Source organism: Serinus canaria, chromosome 4 (assembly GCF_022539315.1).
Source record: "Serinus canaria isolate serCan28SL12 chromosome 4, serCan2020, whole genome shotgun sequence".
NCBI lineage: Eukaryota > Metazoa > Chordata > Aves > Passeriformes > Fringillidae > Serinus > Serinus canaria.
In genome coordinates, this window is record NC_066317.1 from 15,431,544 (window position 1) to 15,450,899 (window position 19,356).

Sequence of the window (19,356 nt, forward strand, 5' to 3'; positions counted from 1 at the left end):
CCCTCACTGAGACAAGTAATCTGAAAATTTGTATGCTCAGGCAAGGCTGGAGGCAGGCAGAGCAGTGACTCCCCTGCAGCCTGGCCAGGAATCCTGCAGGATTATGCCAGCACATGGGACCACTTCTGCTGGAAATGCTCTTGTCCTTGGGCTGGTGCAGCATGTCCCTGCACGCCTGCTGCACAGGGCAGGCAGCACTGCAGCGTCTCTGCCTCCTCTCCCTTTGCCACAAAGGGCTAGGAGAGCTCTGATGGGACACTGAACCCCTTGGAAAGCTCTTTCCTGAGGGTACTGGAGCAAGGAACAGAGTGAACAATTAGTTTCTGGGATCAGTTTCTGTTCCTGAGCTGCCCCACAATCAAACCCCACACTTTGCTGTCATGCTGACTACATCCAGCAGAGCCCTGCCAAGAGGGCAGAGTCACTGAGCCTCTTTGCTGTGAGCAGAGTGGGTGGAGGTAGAGGAAGGGATGAGGAATAGAAACTAAAAAAAAATTTAAAACCCCAATAAAATTACAAAAGCTCAATCTCTCTCCTTCCCAGCAACCAAAAGATCAAATGTCACCAGATGATGAGAAAAGGAAAATCATTCCCCAGCAGTTACTGGCAAAGGGAAAAAGCAATCATTTATCACCTGGCAACAAGGATGAGCTAGGAAATAAGGATTTGGGGTTTTACCCCTTCCTATTGAATTTTTCTTCTTGTCAACCAAACCAATCCATTTCCTGTTCCATCCCAACTAGGTCTGTGATTACTCTGGACTCACCAATAGTCCCCATCAACACATTTCACACTTTGCCTTCCTTTTTTTCATTACACTTACTCAAGCAAAGCAGCTCCAGTAGTTTGACTGTCAACAAGATTTACAGGTCCCTGAAAACCATAATCTTCCTTCTTCATATCCACTTTCAGATGATACAACTTTTCTTTACATAAATAATTTCCCATATGCAAATTTGCAAGACATTCAACTTGCAAAGACTTTCTTTCTTTGCTCAACCTGTCTTTAATATCAGACTCACTTCCCCCCTTCTCTTCCCCTTCCTTTAGATACATGTCTCCAAACTTAAGGTCCAATTATTTTCAGAATCCTCAATGCACAATTCAGAACAGGAGTGGCCTAAGTGACAAGAAGGCTTTCCCAGTTTCCAGTTTAGATAAATCTTTTCCAGTTAAACCTAGCAAATTAGAGGGACGCCTGTTTTACAATTCTCAGCAGCAGCGAGCACAGCATTCTCCTTATGCTTATACACTTACATTTGAGATTACTTCAAAGACTGGTTTCTTTGACCTCATGGAGTCCTGAGTGCAAGATAGAGCATGTTTGAAACAGCTGATACACCCTTTCAACAACAAAATAGTTATTGCAGATAATTAAACAGATGTAAGAGAAGGGCAGGTCTGGTATCGGCCTTTTCAAATCTCCAGATTAATCTCAGCATCGCCAGTGCAACTGATGTCAGATCTGCAACTGAGTCCCAGATTGCCTTTCTCCTTCATTTAACAGCTTATAATGTGCTGACAAGACAGCTACCAGAGCTGATCTTCTAAACTGCTGATGAGCAACTGGGCACTTCAATCTAAGCTTTCATTTTTTATAGTGATAGAAATAAATGTGTGAAGTAGTTTTAAGGAGTGCAACACCTGTTAGAACTGTAAATACAAAGAGGGATAAAAATTTGCATATTTCTGTATCTGTTGCTGAATAAGGCATGATATGATATGCAATTAACCATGAAGACAATGGATCTCCATCCTGTACTTCTCTTATTCAGTGCTTTGATGAAGACAGACTCACTAAAAGACATGCACAACTTCAATATATCAAGAAGTCCTCAAGTTTGTAACAGAAGCTTGTTCTGGACTTTTGTCTAATTTCCAGAAACTAGCTTAAGTAAGAAAGTAATTGAAAATCAGGTTCTCAGTTGACTGAGTGATAGCAAGATTCCCAACTTGAAACAAACTACCAAAACTCTACCAGGATCACATACATAAATAATTACTTGGGCTGGTAATTCCTTTAAGTGTCTGTGGTTCCTGGGCTGGTGTGGGGAGGCTGCCAACAGATGGCAATTTAAAAGTTGGCTATTTCCACAGCCTTTTTTATCCCACTCATTTCAAAACAGCTGGTGCACAGACCATAGAACAACATGCCTAATTTAATTTTTTTAAAATAAAAAATTTACAAAACACTCAGCAAATCTTATATTTTGTAACAGAACAGCATGTGCAGGGACTCCAGGACTCTGTACAGGGAGGAAGAGCACTTTTGAGAGCTGGTCAAAGCTGAACATGCTGTCATCTTGCAGAAGCTAAAAGCCTGCCCTATCTCCCTCTGCCCAGGAGTGATCAGTCAGTTCTGAAGAATTCTGGAAATGTACCTTCTGCCATAAAACAGCTCTTCCACACCAAATGCATGGAAGAAATGGGCCTGAAATTTGACCAAGGAAAACAAGATTTCTTTAGAATCCTCTGTTTGCTACAAGCCCTCCACAAGTAAAGAGCAAAATTGAGTCAGACAAGCCTAGAGGAACCTCCACATTTTTTATTCCTGCACGTCAACACCACCTTCATAAGCCAGCATAGAAACTGATATCCAAGATGACAAAAAAAAGTTTGTAGATTAATGAAGGTTGTCTTTTCTCAGGAAGTAAAGACTGTCTGGTTATCCAGCTCTTGCTGGGAGGAATTAGATTACCTTTATCAGCCTTAGCTACACAGAAAAGCTCTTTCATTTGAGTGTCTCTTGAAGTGAGTTTTACCAAGGGCTATATCCCAGGTTAATTAACAGCATGCAACTGAAAATTGTTTGCTGAACTAGCAGAAAAACAACTCAATAAAACAACTTCATCTCCAAAAAAGAGACAGATTCTTCTGGCACTGATTTTATCTGAATTTGTGTTTTCGTCTTCATGGATAGGAAGTAAGATCAGAAGCTTCTGCCACCTTAGCCAGTCTTGGCTGGCAAACATTCCCCTGCCTTGAAAATACATATCAGAAGTCCTGGGGCAGATTTCTGGTTTGTGCTCTCATCTTTCAGCACTTGTTCTTCTGAAGGAGAGCTGACTGTGTTCTCGTTGTCAATGACTGCATGCAGTCTTCATAGAGATCATGGTAACTTTTCTGCACGACTCTCAGGACAAGAAAGGGTGAGCCCTTATTTTCAGTGGAGACTCCCTTACAGAAAAAAATTTAGACTTAGGATAAAGTTTTAAGTGGAAAATTAGTAGTGAAACCACTACTGTGTGCTCATACAACTGTGATCTTGCAGGTGGGTTAGAAGATGAAGCTCCATGTGTCAATTCCTGTAAAGTTTACAAGAGCAAACCTCTAATCATCAAGATCCCTCTTAAGTCAAGGTCTTAACAATCTGCCCTCTTAAAAGAAATAATTCTATTGACTGTCTCTAAGAGACAGCAAAGGGAAAGAGAGGAAAGCAGATGCCAGCTTTCCTTTTCTTGCAGTATGAGAAGCAGCAGGATGGGTCAGTTGCTCAAACTGCAACAATAAACTCAGCATTCCTAACAGGGAAAGCTTTTTACTACACACAGGCTGTGAGAACACTGGTAAAGGGAAGAAGGTGAATTTGAATGGGATGTCAAAACTACCTATAATTCACCTGGCAAAAAATATGTTGGAGAAGTTGATAAAATTCCTAAGCTAAGTGAAAAAGTAAAAAAGCTAAGTAAAGTGTGATCAGAGATCAGGCACCATATACAGTTTCTGCCCTCATACATCTGCCTTCTCTGGAGCCTGTGAAGTGTCCAACAGAGACCACTCTCAGAGGCTGTGCAATGAAGACAGAGCCAGCGTCTGACTCAATAGATTGTCTAAACCAAATCTTTAAAACACCAGCCAAAACAACCCACATGTTGAATCTTGATAAAATTCTAAATCAAATGCTTGCAAAAAATACTAAATATTTTGCCCCAAATAATAAAGATTTGCCCCTTGCATAGTAACGTGGCAAAACAACAACTATTTCCAAAGTGTGAGCCTCTGATTTATCATTAATAAAACTGAATAAGTTTACATATGCATGCTAGATATAAGGAGATGAGCCCCACTCCCATAAAGGTGCTGAAATAATAGGATGCATCATGGGAACACAGACTTCATCTGAGAACAATTTAAAGATGTTACTGAAGTTCAATATGTGGGTTAAGCATTTATTGCTATTAAAAAGGCAAGAAAGGGAGGGAAGGGCCTTAAGGACTTGCAGATTTTAAAGAAAAGAAAGGAAAACATAAGGAAGGGGAAAAGTTCCATATTCAGACCTTGTGCTAAAATGTTTATTATTAGCAGTGTTGCAGATGCTGAGCTTGGAGCTTACTGAGGTGGGAGGGGGGAGGAAGAAGAAATACTTTTACTCCTTTGAAGTACCAGTCAGCACCACATTCCTTCAGTAGCTATGTAGGTGCTGCCACTTGCATTTTGGGCAATCATACCTAGCCCTCTGGTGAAGTTTTCTGTTTTTCACCTTTGAGGCAAAAATCTCTTCAGAGCACACTGGTCATGACTGCACAGTGCTGTACCCATTTCCACGTCCCCTTCAGTACCAAAGTGTTCCAGTGGTCTCAGACTTATTTATCACTTTTTCCCTATGTTTCCATCTCACCAAAATAATTGAAGTTACCACCACAAGAATTGGGATGTGCCAGGTTCTGGCAGAACATGAAGTGAAGGTTGAAAGCAACCTTTGGGCTGTGGTGCAGAGAGGCACTTAGCCAGAGACAACCCAGGAGCAAGGTACTGTTTGGGTTTAGAGCCTAGGAAGGACAAGGCAGTTTACTTACAGGGCACATTAATATAATCAAGATGTTTCCAGTTCTGTATCAGTCTTAAACAATGCTTACCTTTCCTGAACAGTTCCTGAAGGCTCTCTGCACTTTGATTTAAAATAGCCCATATTTCCTCTTCTTGCAATGGTCCCCCTCGAACCTCCAGAGCTTCTGCTAGTGACACATGCATGTTACCTGGGAAATAAACAGACTGATGTAAGACTAAACAACACCTTTTCTGATCCATCCATGCAGTATTCAAGTAGTAATAACCCATGTTCAACCCTCAGTCACAAAAATTCTCCAGCATTAGCAGAACCCATCAAATATCAATAATACAAAATGTTCCCTAAGGCAATAAAGAATTTTGAGCATCTACTCCAGAAAAACTCCAGAAAATAATGACCCATAATAATATCATAGGCTCTACATCCATAAATTCAACAAGCTAGCATTAATCCACATACTCTGGGCAAGAGCTTGCTCTTTTTATAAAGATGACTGATCGATCTGTAGTTACAGGTTTATTAAAATAAATCAGCTGGTGACACGATTTAGACAGGTTTAAGTCATGAAGCTGTTGTTAGAAAAGGATGCTCTTCCTCCTTTCACAGAGTTGTTGATAACATCTCATGACCATATTATGAGACCACTGCCAGCAAATATGCACACAAGCAAAATAGCTATGGAACAGCTTCTCCTTGCAGTTAAAAACCAAAATAAAACTGTTAGCAGCACTCTACATATTACATCCCCAGAAAACAAATAAAGATTTCTTTCCCCAGATAAACAAGGTTACAACATTTTCATTATTTTTTGAAAGAGCTAAACCATTTTCACCACACTACAATACAGTATTCTGCTGTCCAAAACCATCTGAAAACTGAAGACTAAATATTCTGGAAAAGCAAAGCTTCATCCATTCTATAAGCCCAGGAGAAAATAAACCATGTGTCTGCTTAATTACTCCAGCTTTCTATGGAATGTTCTCAGATTAGGCACTCATGCCAATTTATATTTCTGATTAGGATGCAGCTGCAGTGGCTTCTCTGTGTGGTCCTCTCCAAAGCCCAGAGAATAAAGCCTTGAGGCAGTGAGCTGCAGTAAGAGGCTCAGGTGTACTGTCACTTGGCACTGCTAAGTTTGTCATATGTCTCAAAGGCTCCAAAGTTGTTGCTGGAAATGGAAAACACATTTCCACAAGCAATGCTCATGGTCTGGAGACCAGCAGCTGATACCAACAGCTTCAGATGACCCAATGGTACTGCTGGAAGCTCCTGCCCCTCCCTGTAAATCACCTACCCAGAGCTTCCCCATCACACCATACAGTCCTGGCTCAGGTGCAGGATACCAACCTAACCTAACCTAAATCTAAAGAGGACCAGGCTTACAGGCTGTATTTAGTTTCCCAGCTGTCTAGGCAGCTTTATGCCTTCCATGTGTTTTTAACTACACATAACCAACCTAAACACATATAATGGCAACATAAAAGGCTGCATATCCTACAGTTTCTAACTGAAAACATGGGGTTTGACAATACTTGCTAAAATACTAGCCTTTTCACCTAGAATTCCATACTACTACTAAAAAAATTACATATTGCTGTCTGCTTTTCAGCACAGCTTATTTCTCCTTATATCAGAACTTGCCAGTCTGTAGCATTCAATTACTGTGCATATTTACTAAGCCAGGTATATTTTCAAAAATTAATGTTCAAAAGTCAAAGGCAGTGGAAGGGAAAGCAGGCTCAGATACATTTAAAAGAAATATGAAACCTGAATTCCCAAAGAGAAAAATAAATAAAACATGAAAAATGGCAAGGTAAGAACCAATGCAGACTTGCAATAAATGGATGAAAAACCAGAGAAAATTGTGTTTCCAGTCAGCATGAGATTCACATACACCAGGCACAGAGTGAGTGTCTGGTCTCACTGTTCCAGGAAATTCTGTGATTTCATGCCACTGCCTCAAATTTCAGTAGGCACATCTAGAATCAAGATGTCTGGATTATTTAGATCAAAAGATCTCATCCTTTCCAAGGGACTAAAAACACATGAACTCCAAATGAAAACTTTCTGCGACAAATATTCTAAAGGAGAATGCCAAGCATAAGAACAACAATCCCCTCTCCCCCACCCCAAATCCTCCTCTGCCACTGCCCTTCTCCCTATTCTGCAAAACACTGCATCCTTTCAGCTGTGACTAAACAGTGTGGACTGTTCTGTAGCAGATATCAGCCAATTCCCTATTGAACAACAGGACAGAGACCATCGGCATGTCTGCTCAAACTCCCAAACACATTACATCAACAGTAAGAGAATCCTACAGCCAACAATTCCTTGATCACAGTAAGGAGCAGCATGAATATACACACCCAGCCACCCAGGCCTCTGCTGCAGCAGGGCAAGCAACAAGATCTGCTTGCATTTCACAGACAGCAGGAGCCTGACAAATAAAAATCAAACACACAACACAACAGAACCAAACTATTTCAAACTGATTTTGAAAGCCCAAGCAAAATCTGTCACAAAACCAGTCATTACGAGCACAGCCACATGCAAAATGCCACAGGCTGAGATCTGAGTGGGATTCTCATTGAAGATGATCTGTTTCACCAACTTTTTGGTAACTTTCTCCATGAGTTTTCTTCCTCAAAGTTACCTTTAAGCTGCAGTGCTTGTCTGTCTAGGCAGTGGGCAGAGCAACACGCTGGCTATGAGGATTAAAGGACCTCTCACAAAATGGTTCTCCAGCACCAAGGAATCGACTGAGGGAAGCTGGGGTGAGGCTGTTGGCAGGAAAATGCAAGGCCAGGCTTCTCCACCTGTCCAGCCCACCTGGCATCAGCCAGGCACCGATTGGGAGCTGACAGTGGAAGTGCCTGGCTCACTACCTATTTCTCCCCCACCAGTTTGTCTGTCTCGGATGTTTTTTACAAGAAGGTATTTGTAGGAATGCTGACGTTTGCAATGCACAACTCCTCCAAATTTGCTGTCTTTCCGATTCTAGGAACCCTCAGTAGTGTGTGGTCCTTTGTGAATACAGAAACCTAAATGCTCAATTAATCCAAAGGCTTTTGGTTCTATGCAATACCCAAACATTATGATAAATTGCAATATAAGGACAATATTGAGTAATTTTTCTAAGAGAAAAACATTTAAAGTTTTTGTAGAATACCGTATCAAAACAATGCTCCTGGCAGTCCCTGTGTTTTTCAGTGTTCCAGGCTGACCAGCAAAGAAACCCAGATGCACTGGTAAAGTTCTCTATGGACTCATAGTTCCTGTCAAGCCATTTTTTTGCTGCAAGTCCTCACCCTGTATCCTCTTTATCCAAGGAAAGCAAGATCTGGAGTCCTGCTCCTTTCACTCCTTGTAACAGGAACACGGAAAGGTGCACCTTCCAAGGATGAATTCACTTCCCCTTTTCTTGGGGCAGAATTAGGATGGCATGAGCTCCACAGGAACTGCTAGGGCATGGAGTACTCACACACCCAAAACTCACATGAGATCACAGCCACAGGACATCCAAACAGGGAGATGCACAGAGCACAACACAGTGCAGGAAGGCAGTGGACAAATTAAAACAGTCAGCACTGGAGGTGCATAGACATGAACCTGACAGACTTCTTGTTCTGGGGCAGAATTTACTCCCAGACCACACAGGAATACTATTTCCACAGGAAGGGAGTTGCATTGTATGGAGGCAACTTTTATGCTCCAGGACAAGGGAGTAAATTCAGGTGTAAATCATTTGTATTAACAAGCTCGGAGTGCAAATTTCTTGGCATCATTCAGCCCTAAGCCATGCAGGCAACACAGTCACAGGGAAAACGTTGCCTAAGCCAAAGGCCTCTCCCATATTTCTGACAGTTTTTGAAAAAGCCTGTCTACCTCAAGAGGACCAGCTGCCAGCTCCTCCCTCTAGACAGACAGCTCTCACACTCCCCAGTGAGTGGGATGGGGCTCTGGCTCTTGCCTGAAAACAAGCTCAGTAACCTCCTGGCTTTAAAAAGTCTCATTTTTAAGTCCCAGCAACCCTTGTTAAAAGCACACCCTATGGAGCATCCAGCCAGTGCCAACCCCATGGGGCTGCCTTCCACTTGTTCTGTCCCAAGGCAGACAGAAAGCACAACAGGAGCAGCCCTTCACACTGAGTAATTCAGCCCATATGACTGTTTGCAAGCTGTATACTTTTATCCCTACCACTTACAAAGTCTTCACTTTTTAATTGCTTATGTATGCAGAAGTTAAACACTCGGAATTCTCATTTCCCGCAAGTACCACCATTTCTCTTCACACATTTTAAATTTGAAATCGAAGGTCTCCAACAGCAGTGAAGAATTTGGAAAATTTTAAAAGCCTATTCCTCCCAAATTTTATTGAACTGTCACCAGCCAAAATATTAAGAAGCTTTTGCTATAACAGTGATTATTAAAGACTGTAATACAGTAATTTTTGTCCAAAAGTTCCTAAAAACAGACTAAAAGTCAACAGGCTAAAATGCTTCAATTTAACTGATGCTTGACACTTGGTGTTTTGGTTTCAGTAAGATATCCCTTGCTTTTTTCCTTACCTTGTGCATCAACATTTTCCCCAATATTGTAACTTCAGAACAAAAACTTTAAGTCAAAAGCTGTGCTTTAACATCAGCTAGCTGAAATGCTTGCACCACCTCACACTTGATATTTCATAGGAATATGATGCCAAGAAACACGAAAAGCAGCTGCTCTGGTACACACTCTACAGGTGTTCTTAGATGTGCAAGAAACAGTAAAAAAAAAGTCTAGAATACCAAACACTGTTACAATTTCTCAATGATCACATAAAATATTCTGATATTAATTTTTTATCCTTTGACAAAATTTAAAAAAAAAAAGAAGAGAGAGCAAGAAGTCTCTATATACATACAAAATACTTTCCATGGAGAAAAACCCCACCTTATTTGTCCCACGTGGAACACTGTTAGCTGACCTTAACTGTCCTGAATATGAGCAATAATGCCCCCTTGCTCCACAGGGACACTTAGGCAAAAACTGGCAGGTTGTGAGGAGACTTTTCTCTTAGCAGATGAGCCAAGAGCCCCTTCTTGGAGGGGCCTTCTTCCTCTGGAGATATAAATGCCTGGAGGCAGAAGTACATTTAACAAGGCAATTCTATCCAAGAGAACCTCCTAAAACTCACCTTTCTTATGCCATGATTAGCTGCCTGAAAATACAACACTGACACTTTCATTCAGCACTCACTGAACACCAAGTGCTTTCTAAAAGCACTCGACAGGCACAAGCCTCAGTGACACTGAACTGGGGCTACACCTGGACACTTTCCAGAGTCTGGTCTCTCCCATCTCAGAACCTGAGCACCTCAAGCCATTACCATGGCCTGTAATTTCAGAATCCTGGCATCTATGCTATTTATTTACATTGGCCCACATCTTACACCCCCAAACAAGATCTGGACTACATACACCAATTAGTTTATCCCCAATAATACTGTTGCTGAAACTGGGCTGAAGTGCAGAACCCTGGAGCCAAGTTAGGAAGCTTGCACTTCAGTAGTCTTTGAAACTTATTTTCAAATCCACACATAAAATGTGGTTTTCCTATAGCTGCAGGTCCAATTTGCATAGACTATCCAGAAAATAAGGCATTATTTGCAAACAGTCAAGCCAAGCATGCAATCAAGTCAAACACACAAGCTAATCAAGTCAATTGTGCTTAAAGAGATATTTTTCTTTTAGAGTCCTGCTCTCGAGTTAATTACTGCACATTATTCTCAATTATTGTCTTGAAGGATAAGGAAACAAGCCCTTGTGTCACATCCACTTTTTTCATTTCTCCTACAGATACAAAGAGAGGGGCCACAGCCCCACAAGATCCAACTACCATTTCCCTCCTCCTTTTTAAAGTAAAGAGCTATCATAAATCAGGTAAACCAGAGCTTTTGTGAAAAAAATCCCACAGTCCCATGGTGCTTTTCCTTCAACCTGTGACCTGATAATAGCTCTATTCCTTCTCTTTCGTTTTAGAGAGGCCAGCAGAGATTAGTATGACCACCCAAGTATTTCTCCCCTCTTCCTGTTATGGAATAGATTATCTTCCTCCACTCACACATTTTCTTTCCATGTTCTCCTCTTTCTCCCCCAGAGCAGACAGGATGAAATGTCAGCAAAACAAAAATCTCATGGTCCTGGGCAAATCCTCAACCTATACAAAGAAAATTTCTTTGAAACTGCATTTCCTTTTCAAATTGATAGCTTGCTGCTTGAGCTCAGACTTCCCAAGTAAGGAACAAAAACTAGCTCCAATTTGTGAGAAAACACATAATGGAAACACTCCCAGAAGTATAAATCTTGGCCTTTTATCTGAGCATACACAGATTAACAGATGAGATGTTAGCATTTCTCCTCCCAAAGCCTGAAATCAGTATTCTATTCCCAGATCTGGAAGACAGAAGAATGTGACATACTGAGAATCTTGGCTCACACCTCCAGGACAAGCAGTGTTTATTTTACTCAAAAAGTGCTTGCTTTCTTTCCTGGAAGGTGGAAAGAAATCAGCTTTTGGCATTGGCCTGAACACACAATGGAAGAGAAGGCAGGGTTAGTGTTGACTCCCTCCTTTGCTCTTCTGTCTCCATCACCAGAACCAGATAAACTTGTTTATCTGAAGCTTCTTGTTAGGCAAACTAGTAAAGCCAGTCCAAATTGCATATAATGATCATGAAAGTCATGTTTTCTAGGCAACTGCAGAATGCTTTTTTATACATGAGGGTAGCTGATGTTTCACATTTGATATTAAAATTTTATTCAGAAGAGCATATAATTATCACTACAAAGTGAGCTTAATCCACATAAATCGTAGCATGATTCTTGTATCCCTCTCTTTGTTTAATTGTCAGTGTAAGATTCTTGGGCAACTCCCTTATTTTGCTGTTGATCTGCTCCACCTCGGAGAAGGCACGTCTCCTTGATGCATTTCTCATACTTGCAACTTTCATTTTAATTGCTAAGTAGCAGCAGAAGACCTGTGACTAAGGCTAGCTTTAGAAAAAAAAAAAAGAAATTTCAGGACTACAAAGCAGTTTGGCTATAGTGACACTTTTTAAACAGCACATGAGCCAGTAACACCCTCATTCACACATAACAAATTAAACCCTTCTAATGACCTGAAATAACCAGAAGCAAAAAGACATCTTGCTACAGGATGGAGTGACGATGTGCTGTCTATCAGACAAAAGGCACTGAGAATGGCACCTCCAGCTTTAGTCCAGCAGTTACTCCATTGTTGCACTGAGAGCCACACATTCCTCACATACTGGGAAAAGGTCATGACTGAAGTCTGTCCTTACTCACCCAGCTCTCAGCCCAGCTGAAGAGGGAATGAAAGCTTTTGTCAGGGGAGCAGAAATAGTAGCAGGCACCTGATTTAAATGTCATGGAGCCACCAGAAAGCATTATTGTAAGTCTGTAAGTAGTGCTTCCCACCATCTGTGACATTCTAAAGCTGTCTACAAATAAAACACTGGGGCTCTGGTGAGCAAGGGAAGGAAGCAGTGATAATTACTTAGCACAGTAACTGCTTTTTCATTCAGTACATTATTTTATAGCTATATTATAGTATTATTCATAATCAGTTCCCAATGTTTGAGAAGAGTAATGCTCAAATATTTAACACCAAGAAATAAATTGCCACAGACTAGAAATTCAGGGACTCTACCAATAAGTTTCACTAATGGATCAACTTACTTTAGAGCAGATTTTTAAAAGCTTAGCTTAAGGCATCTCCATGATAATGAAGTGATAACTTTTACTACATCAGACAAATTCTCCAGCTCCAAAGGGCTCAGTTTCTGTCAGAATCCTTTCAGTCTCAGTAACAGAGAATGGCATCTTCCTTTAAAAATGCCTCTTCTTGGTAAGGCAGTCCCCTTGCAGTCATGTAATAATCAGTGTCACAAAGGCAGTACAACTGGATCAGCAAAAAATTAAGCCAAGTGACCAAGAGTTCTCTATTTTCTTGGATGTGGCACTTGAAAGTCCTTCAGACAGGTACAAAAATAATAAGTTAATATGCTACAATACTTGGGGGGAGAAGGGAAGCATTAGCACCCACCAACCTTGGTCATAAAGAAAAGTGCTAGGTTTGCAGCCTATTTGTAAATAATTGTAGAAGTCAACATACTCTTAAGAAGTGTAAACCCTGACCCTACCATATGTTATTTCAAGGCATGACTTCAACTCTATCCAACTCTATCTTCACATCCAATCCTTCCACAAATGGCTTTTTAGGCTGTTGAGTAAACTACATGGCTCACTTGGGTTTTGAGATTTCTTCCTTTCATGGGCAAAAGATGGATCTGGCAAAACAATCTTTGTTTCTATTTGACTATCAGACATTTTGAAAAAAGAAATTAGCACAGAAGATATACCACTATGGCACACCAAAGCAGTTTTTCCATAGTTAAAAATGAGCTCATGTATGGTACAAGTAAAGAATGCAATGGACTCAGAAATAAGGTTTGTGCTCTTCATTTGAGAGCAGCATCCTCACACACTCATGAGAAGAGAGAGAGCGGCTGACTTGTGTACTCAACCAGAAAAAAGCCCTGGTATTCAGAGGACAGTTCATACCAACAGCTACCTCAGGTCCTCCCTGGAAAGGAAACAATATTTAAGAATGCAGATATAAGTGGCTGAAAACAGAATGAAGTTTGAGTGACATCTACCTGCATCTGATTCCTCCAGCAGTGCTTTACCTCAGCCGTACACAGGCAAAGAAGCTGCACTGCTGAAACACGAGGAGTCTTTTGTTTAAGCACACATTCAGTTTGAGAGCTGACAAACTCCCCCATGGATCACCCCACTTAGCATATTTCTCCTAAACTGCACTTGCATGTTTGTGTGAGTTTTGCCATGAAAATAAAAAATAAATAAATAAAAATCCAACCAATTTAAAAGTTACTAACCAGCCAGCATTCTCTGCAGCTGCTTGGTGCTTACTAATACTCCAATATTTGTGATGGCTCCCAGTGGCTTTCTTACCTAATGCCCTAAGCTGAACTACATCCTCACCCACGTTTTTTTCTGCCTGTGACTTGGTGAAAATAGTTGATGAGTCCAAATAATTACTGATGGAGAAAGATCATCTGGAAGATCTACTGTGCACCAAGTCTTCAGTCTTTCATGCTCAAAGAAGTAATATTTCCAGCTCCTGGAAAATTTAGATTTCCTTAAGCAATTACATATGCTCTACAACACAGAAGTTGCAGCAGAAAAAAAAAAAAAAAAAAAAAGGTGTGTTGCCTTCTGAGACAGTTATGATTTCTTAGGTTCATTTCTGGGGGAAAACAAAAAAGGGAGATATGGCATAAGGAACAGAACATTACAAGGTCTGCAGATAGATAACACCATGGATATCTTATCTGTGAACTCACCTGTCTGGGAGTAAAGCTATTATTCACACAAGTGATGACTAATTATTATTGTGAAAGTCTGAATTTCTAGACTGAAAAACAGACAAGATAGAACAGAGGCCTACATTTCAGCTGTCAAGAACTGTACACACAAGAAAATCTGTGTCTCTAGGACCAAAGCATAAGCTGAGAGATTCTTGCTCAGTTTGCCTGTAAGTTAAAATAAATGCTAATTCAAGCATAATAGCAAATATCAAGTCTCATTCAAAGATTACTGCATTTTCTTCACTGCTCTGTAACAGAAGAAAAAAAGTAGTTTTGCTCTCAGACAGAGAGCCTCTCTATTCAGACATGGTAGTACAAGGTGTGAGATTTACACTTTTTATATGCATGAAAATACAATTTTTAATGCCTGTGATATGTTATCATCCTACTAGGTGTGCAAACCTTTACAAAGATTTAAGCAGGGGAATCAGTGACTAATCTTGTAAAGCAACTTCATACACTTCCAATTGAGAAGCACAACTGACAATGCCCTGGTGCCTCATCAGGAAACAGGAACACTCCAAGGGAATGGCAGAGATGGGAACAGGCAGCTGGCTGGATTTGACTTGTCCTCAAATGGAGGAAAGATGATTCTAAGGAAATGAGAAGCACTGGCAAATGCCACTAAATACCTGGCTCGCTGCACTTTATGTCTGTCAGCCTTCAGGAAGGATGTGCTTTTGACAGTGCCCACTCCTGTTGAGAAAGAGTGTGTGCATGTCCCCACACATGCATGTGGGGACATGCACACACTGTATAAAATGTGTGGGTGCATGCATATACTCCATATAGACCAAATATTTCACTTTTGTTTTATGTTTCTGCTGAAGGACAAGAGAAAAGCCCTGAAGGACAAAGAGAGTTACAAATGGGCAGGAACACTGATCTATTTTGAGAATCAACATGAACTACCTGAAAGCCTTGTTAGGGGGTCCCTAAAGCCTATTAAAGGTTTTGGCCAAGGCAGATTTAAATAAGATTCTGTAAGCATTTGGAAAAACAGATTTGATACCAGCAGATGGGCTGCAACTCTAGTAAGAGGCCTCCATCTGTCCAGAAACTAGCTCTTCCCTCTACACACACACAGACAGACACACAGTATTGGTACTGCAAGAGCAGCACCAACCATTTCCTGCAAAGGACTTCAAAAGCATCCATCATCTTTAAAAACCCCTGTCCTCATAAGAGACTTCACAGCACTTCCTTTTCTCCATAAGCAACTCATTTTCCAGAGGAAAAATAATCTAGTCAACTGCTACTTCTTGAAAGCACTTATTTGCTGTTCAAGTGATAGGAAAGATATTTCTCTTTCAGTGATGCTGAGCTGAAGAGCAGACTGCTGGAAATTGTCCTTGAACAGGATACATCTCAGTTTTTCCCTGAGAAATCTGAGAATCTGTCTGTGTGATGTAATTTAGGTGACCTACCCATAAGGTCCAACATGTTCTACATGAAAGAGCATTTGGTTAAATAATACAGAAGATACCAGACCTCTGAGTTAAATGCACACTGTGCAAACATGGAGATCTCTTCTTCTGCCTAACACCTGCTTGTCCCACAGAAACTGTTTCCACATCACAAGGTGATCATTTCTCCTCTCAGACTGCAGATCCCTTCTTTCTCCACTTCCATACTCAAGTATACAGAAATGAATTTAAGACTAAAGCTGTGCTTAGTCTCTGCATATACACTCCCAACCAGTAACCAATTTACAGGGCAATTAGAAATCTGAGACCAAGCAGAAAATATGCTGTGCTCTTCCATGCTGGGAAACGGACCCACTGCCCAAAAAATGTAAGACAAGTTTTACATGAAGGATATTATTCCCTATGGGGTCATTAAAGGATTTCCCTAAATTCTCAATTTCCTGCTGCTGGTGATTTCACATTTCAGCATTTCCAAAGTTCTTTGACTTCTCTGTTGAATCTATTATTAGCAGGGTCTTAAAGCATATTACCCACAGCCATCTTGCAAATATTGAAAAAAAAAAAAAGGATTTTAAAGGCAGATTTTCTTTATCCAACCATCCATTGCTGATCCATTTCCTGCAAATGACAGCGTACATCAAAATTTACCTATTTTTCACCCACTCAAATCTTTAGGTACACCAAGTACTGAGAACAATGTGGTCTGTGTGACAACTATTTAGCAGCATGTCTGGAGACAGCCATCAGTTCAAAGATTCCACATAAAACATGAAGATTTTTGGTGATGGAAACTTGCTTTTTAAATGAGTTCCTTATGGAGGCCAAAACCTTCCAGAGCAGCTTATACTGTCTAGTTTAAATCCTGCAATTAGGAGGTTTTAGCTCCTGATTAATTAGTAGACAAAGCCACTTGAAGACTTGGAATGCCTATGGTTAGGAAATCATGATCTTCCTTCAAAACATGAGTTGACACAGCACATATGGCTTTGTGCCAAAATCATATGAGTTAATCAGAACCTGACCAGTTACCTCAAGTCCCTCAGCCTGCCACTCTGCTCCCCACACATCAGAAAAATATATAATTATATACTGCATGATTCAGTATGTGTTTGCAACTGAACAATTGTTAAATTGACTATACTGCCCCTTGAACAAATTTCTAACACACATCCACACATCCATTATGATTCATCTTAAATTCAGCGGTTACACATGATTTATTCAGTCCTACAGCCACGATATTCTCCATGCCTTAACTGCCCTCAAAGGTGGTGTGATTATTAGTCCTTTTCCTGTTAGGTGGGAAAACTTGTCATTTCTCTTTCACAAGAGATTCAACTACTTGCTATTTCTGCACAACTTCAAATGCTTACCAAGTTTATGATTTTTGAGCCAAGAAAGTGAATGGGATCTGGAGTGTAGAGAAAGATCCTCCCCACTAAGAAGTCTCAGTATCATTGGACAGCAGCATGAAAAACCTGCAAGAGTGATTTCTACAGCTCCTCAGCAGACCTTCCACACAAAACAGACTGCCTGACCTATAGCAAAGACAGACAGTCAGTGATGTAGCAGATTTGATCTAGCTTCACACACCAGAATGGACAAAGATCTCCATCTGATCACTAGCTGCACTCCATAATGTTTTGGTACTTGGACAGATTACAGGACAGAACAAGCTACAGAAGATGGCATTGCCAAAAAAACGGGAAAAACAAGACAGCAGCACCTCCTCCCATGACATTATACCAAGCCTGCTGTCACCAAAAAAACCCCCAGAGTTCTGGGAGGTTTTGCTTTGTCTGGATGATAAACATTCATATTAGAAAGACAAAAAATCTACACTACACCCTTGGGCTGCATAACAAAGGCAAACTAGCAGAAACTTTTCCTCTACAGGCCTAGAAACTGAGAGGGAAGTGATTCACAGCATCATGCTTCTTTCCTTTTCTCTGAAGAACATTCCTACAAATAGCAATGGAAAGCTAGTCAGACTGAGGACATACACAGGTGCTGCCCATGTACAAATTATATTTGCTGTACTGGAACAGAACCAAGCAGAAGGTCACATTAACCTCTGAAGACATTGCCCAGAGAGGGATTAAGTGAAAGATAATAGAACAGCAATCCTTGAATCTTTTATTCATACAACCGGCCCAAAGGGAGATAGACCAGCTAAAGAATGCATCAAACCTTGCTGCTTTCACAACCAATTTGATGATACTGTGTACCACAGCTTAACTCTGAACTGCTACTGCATGGAGACCCAAGAAAACAGTAACTACAACCACCTAAAATAAACAGAAAAACCTGACACTAAAAAAAAAAAAAAAATCCTCCCTTCAAAACATTAGAGCTCGAGTCTTATATAATCTAGCCTGCATACAATATACCAACTTTCATCCTTTCCATGTATGTCTAGAACTTTGACAACAATCCTAATTTTCTTCCAGTCCTGAATTTAGTATTTCAATTTTATACTTGCAAGCTTAAAAAAATTGATATATTATTTTAAAAGCATTACTTACATTTTCAGTATACAAATGGCATTCCTAGAAGAAAATTCAGCTTTTATGAAAAAAAATTTCACAAATGTGCAAAAAAAACTATGGGCTGAACCTCTTTAACTTCCATTTCTATCTTTCATTGCTAGCTAAATGCTTTGGAGAGTATTCATTGATACGTCACATAGAAAATTCATAAATGTAACACATAAAAAACACCACTTGGAGAGTAGTCTGAAACAGATTTCAAAACTTTCAAATGTTTTACCAGTAGTTTCAAAACATCCTCCCATAAACTTTGCTTACAAAATACTGAATTTGAATGAGAGTTTATCAAACTGGACCAGTTGTACTGGTTTACCTCAAGTTGCATACACACTTAACCTGAGAAAAAGCAGTAGCAGCAAACAATGAGAAGCATCAAGTGTTCACCACTTCCAGAAATACCCAATTTGGTATTAGTGTAAAGAGGCAAGGAGGAAATAAAAAAAGGAGGGGTGGAACAAAATTTTACAGTCTTGAGATGGAAATCTAAAAGACAGGAAAATGTATTATCTCAGTCCAAAGGTGGAACCAAGACTTGCTCAGAGAGCTGAGGGAAAAGAGCAGAGAGTGTGCCTGCACTAAAGCACACACAGGGTGTTTTAGCCAAGGAAGAAATACTCAGCTTACAGACAAAGGAGCAGTCAGGAACATTAGAAACACAAGAAAAATAAAATTGAGAAATCATTTTAGATACCAAGCCTTGCTGGCAAAATTAAGGGATTCAGTGGACCATTACTAATCAATTCCAGAAGAAAAGTACTTTTTCCTCCAAAAGTTGCTTTAGCACTTGGTTTTACACTAATGACCTTTTTTCATCCATGTACCTAGACACTGAATATTAACCCATTTATTCAGGGGAAATAAGTGTATAGAACCATTCACAGCCTGCATTTTAAAAGATATGGATTAAAATTTTGAGCTTTGGCAAAAAATTTAACTGAAGACAGCTGACATTAACCAAGATTTTGCTTCCTACCATGCTGATGAGTGACTTCTCCAATTTTCTAGGGATTTTTTACAATAATTACTTGCATAGAGGTTGCTCTAAGACTTCACCCTTGATTTTAGACCATCAGTCTACAAAGAGGTAAGAAAAAAACCCCAATTTCTCCCATTAGCAGATGGGAGTGGGGAAAAAAGGAAG

At 40.3% G+C, this 19,356-nt stretch overlaps 1 protein-coding gene across 5 annotated transcripts in view; it reads right to left on the minus strand.

The window, feature by feature from the left end:
* PTPN13 (protein tyrosine phosphatase non-receptor type 13) overlaps positions 1-19,356 on the minus strand; it is a 112,410-nt gene that overhangs the window by 82,290 nt on the left and 10,764 nt on the right. For all 5 annotated transcript variants that reach the window (XM_030238858.2, XM_050973570.1, XM_050973569.1 and 2 more), the window contains exon 2: positions 4,857-4,976. In XM_030238858.2, the coding sequence (XP_030094718.1) occupies positions 4,857-4,971 (115 nt within the window). In that variant the 5' untranslated portion in view covers positions 4,972-4,976. The remainder of the gene's footprint in view (positions 1-4,856; positions 4,977-19,356) is intronic.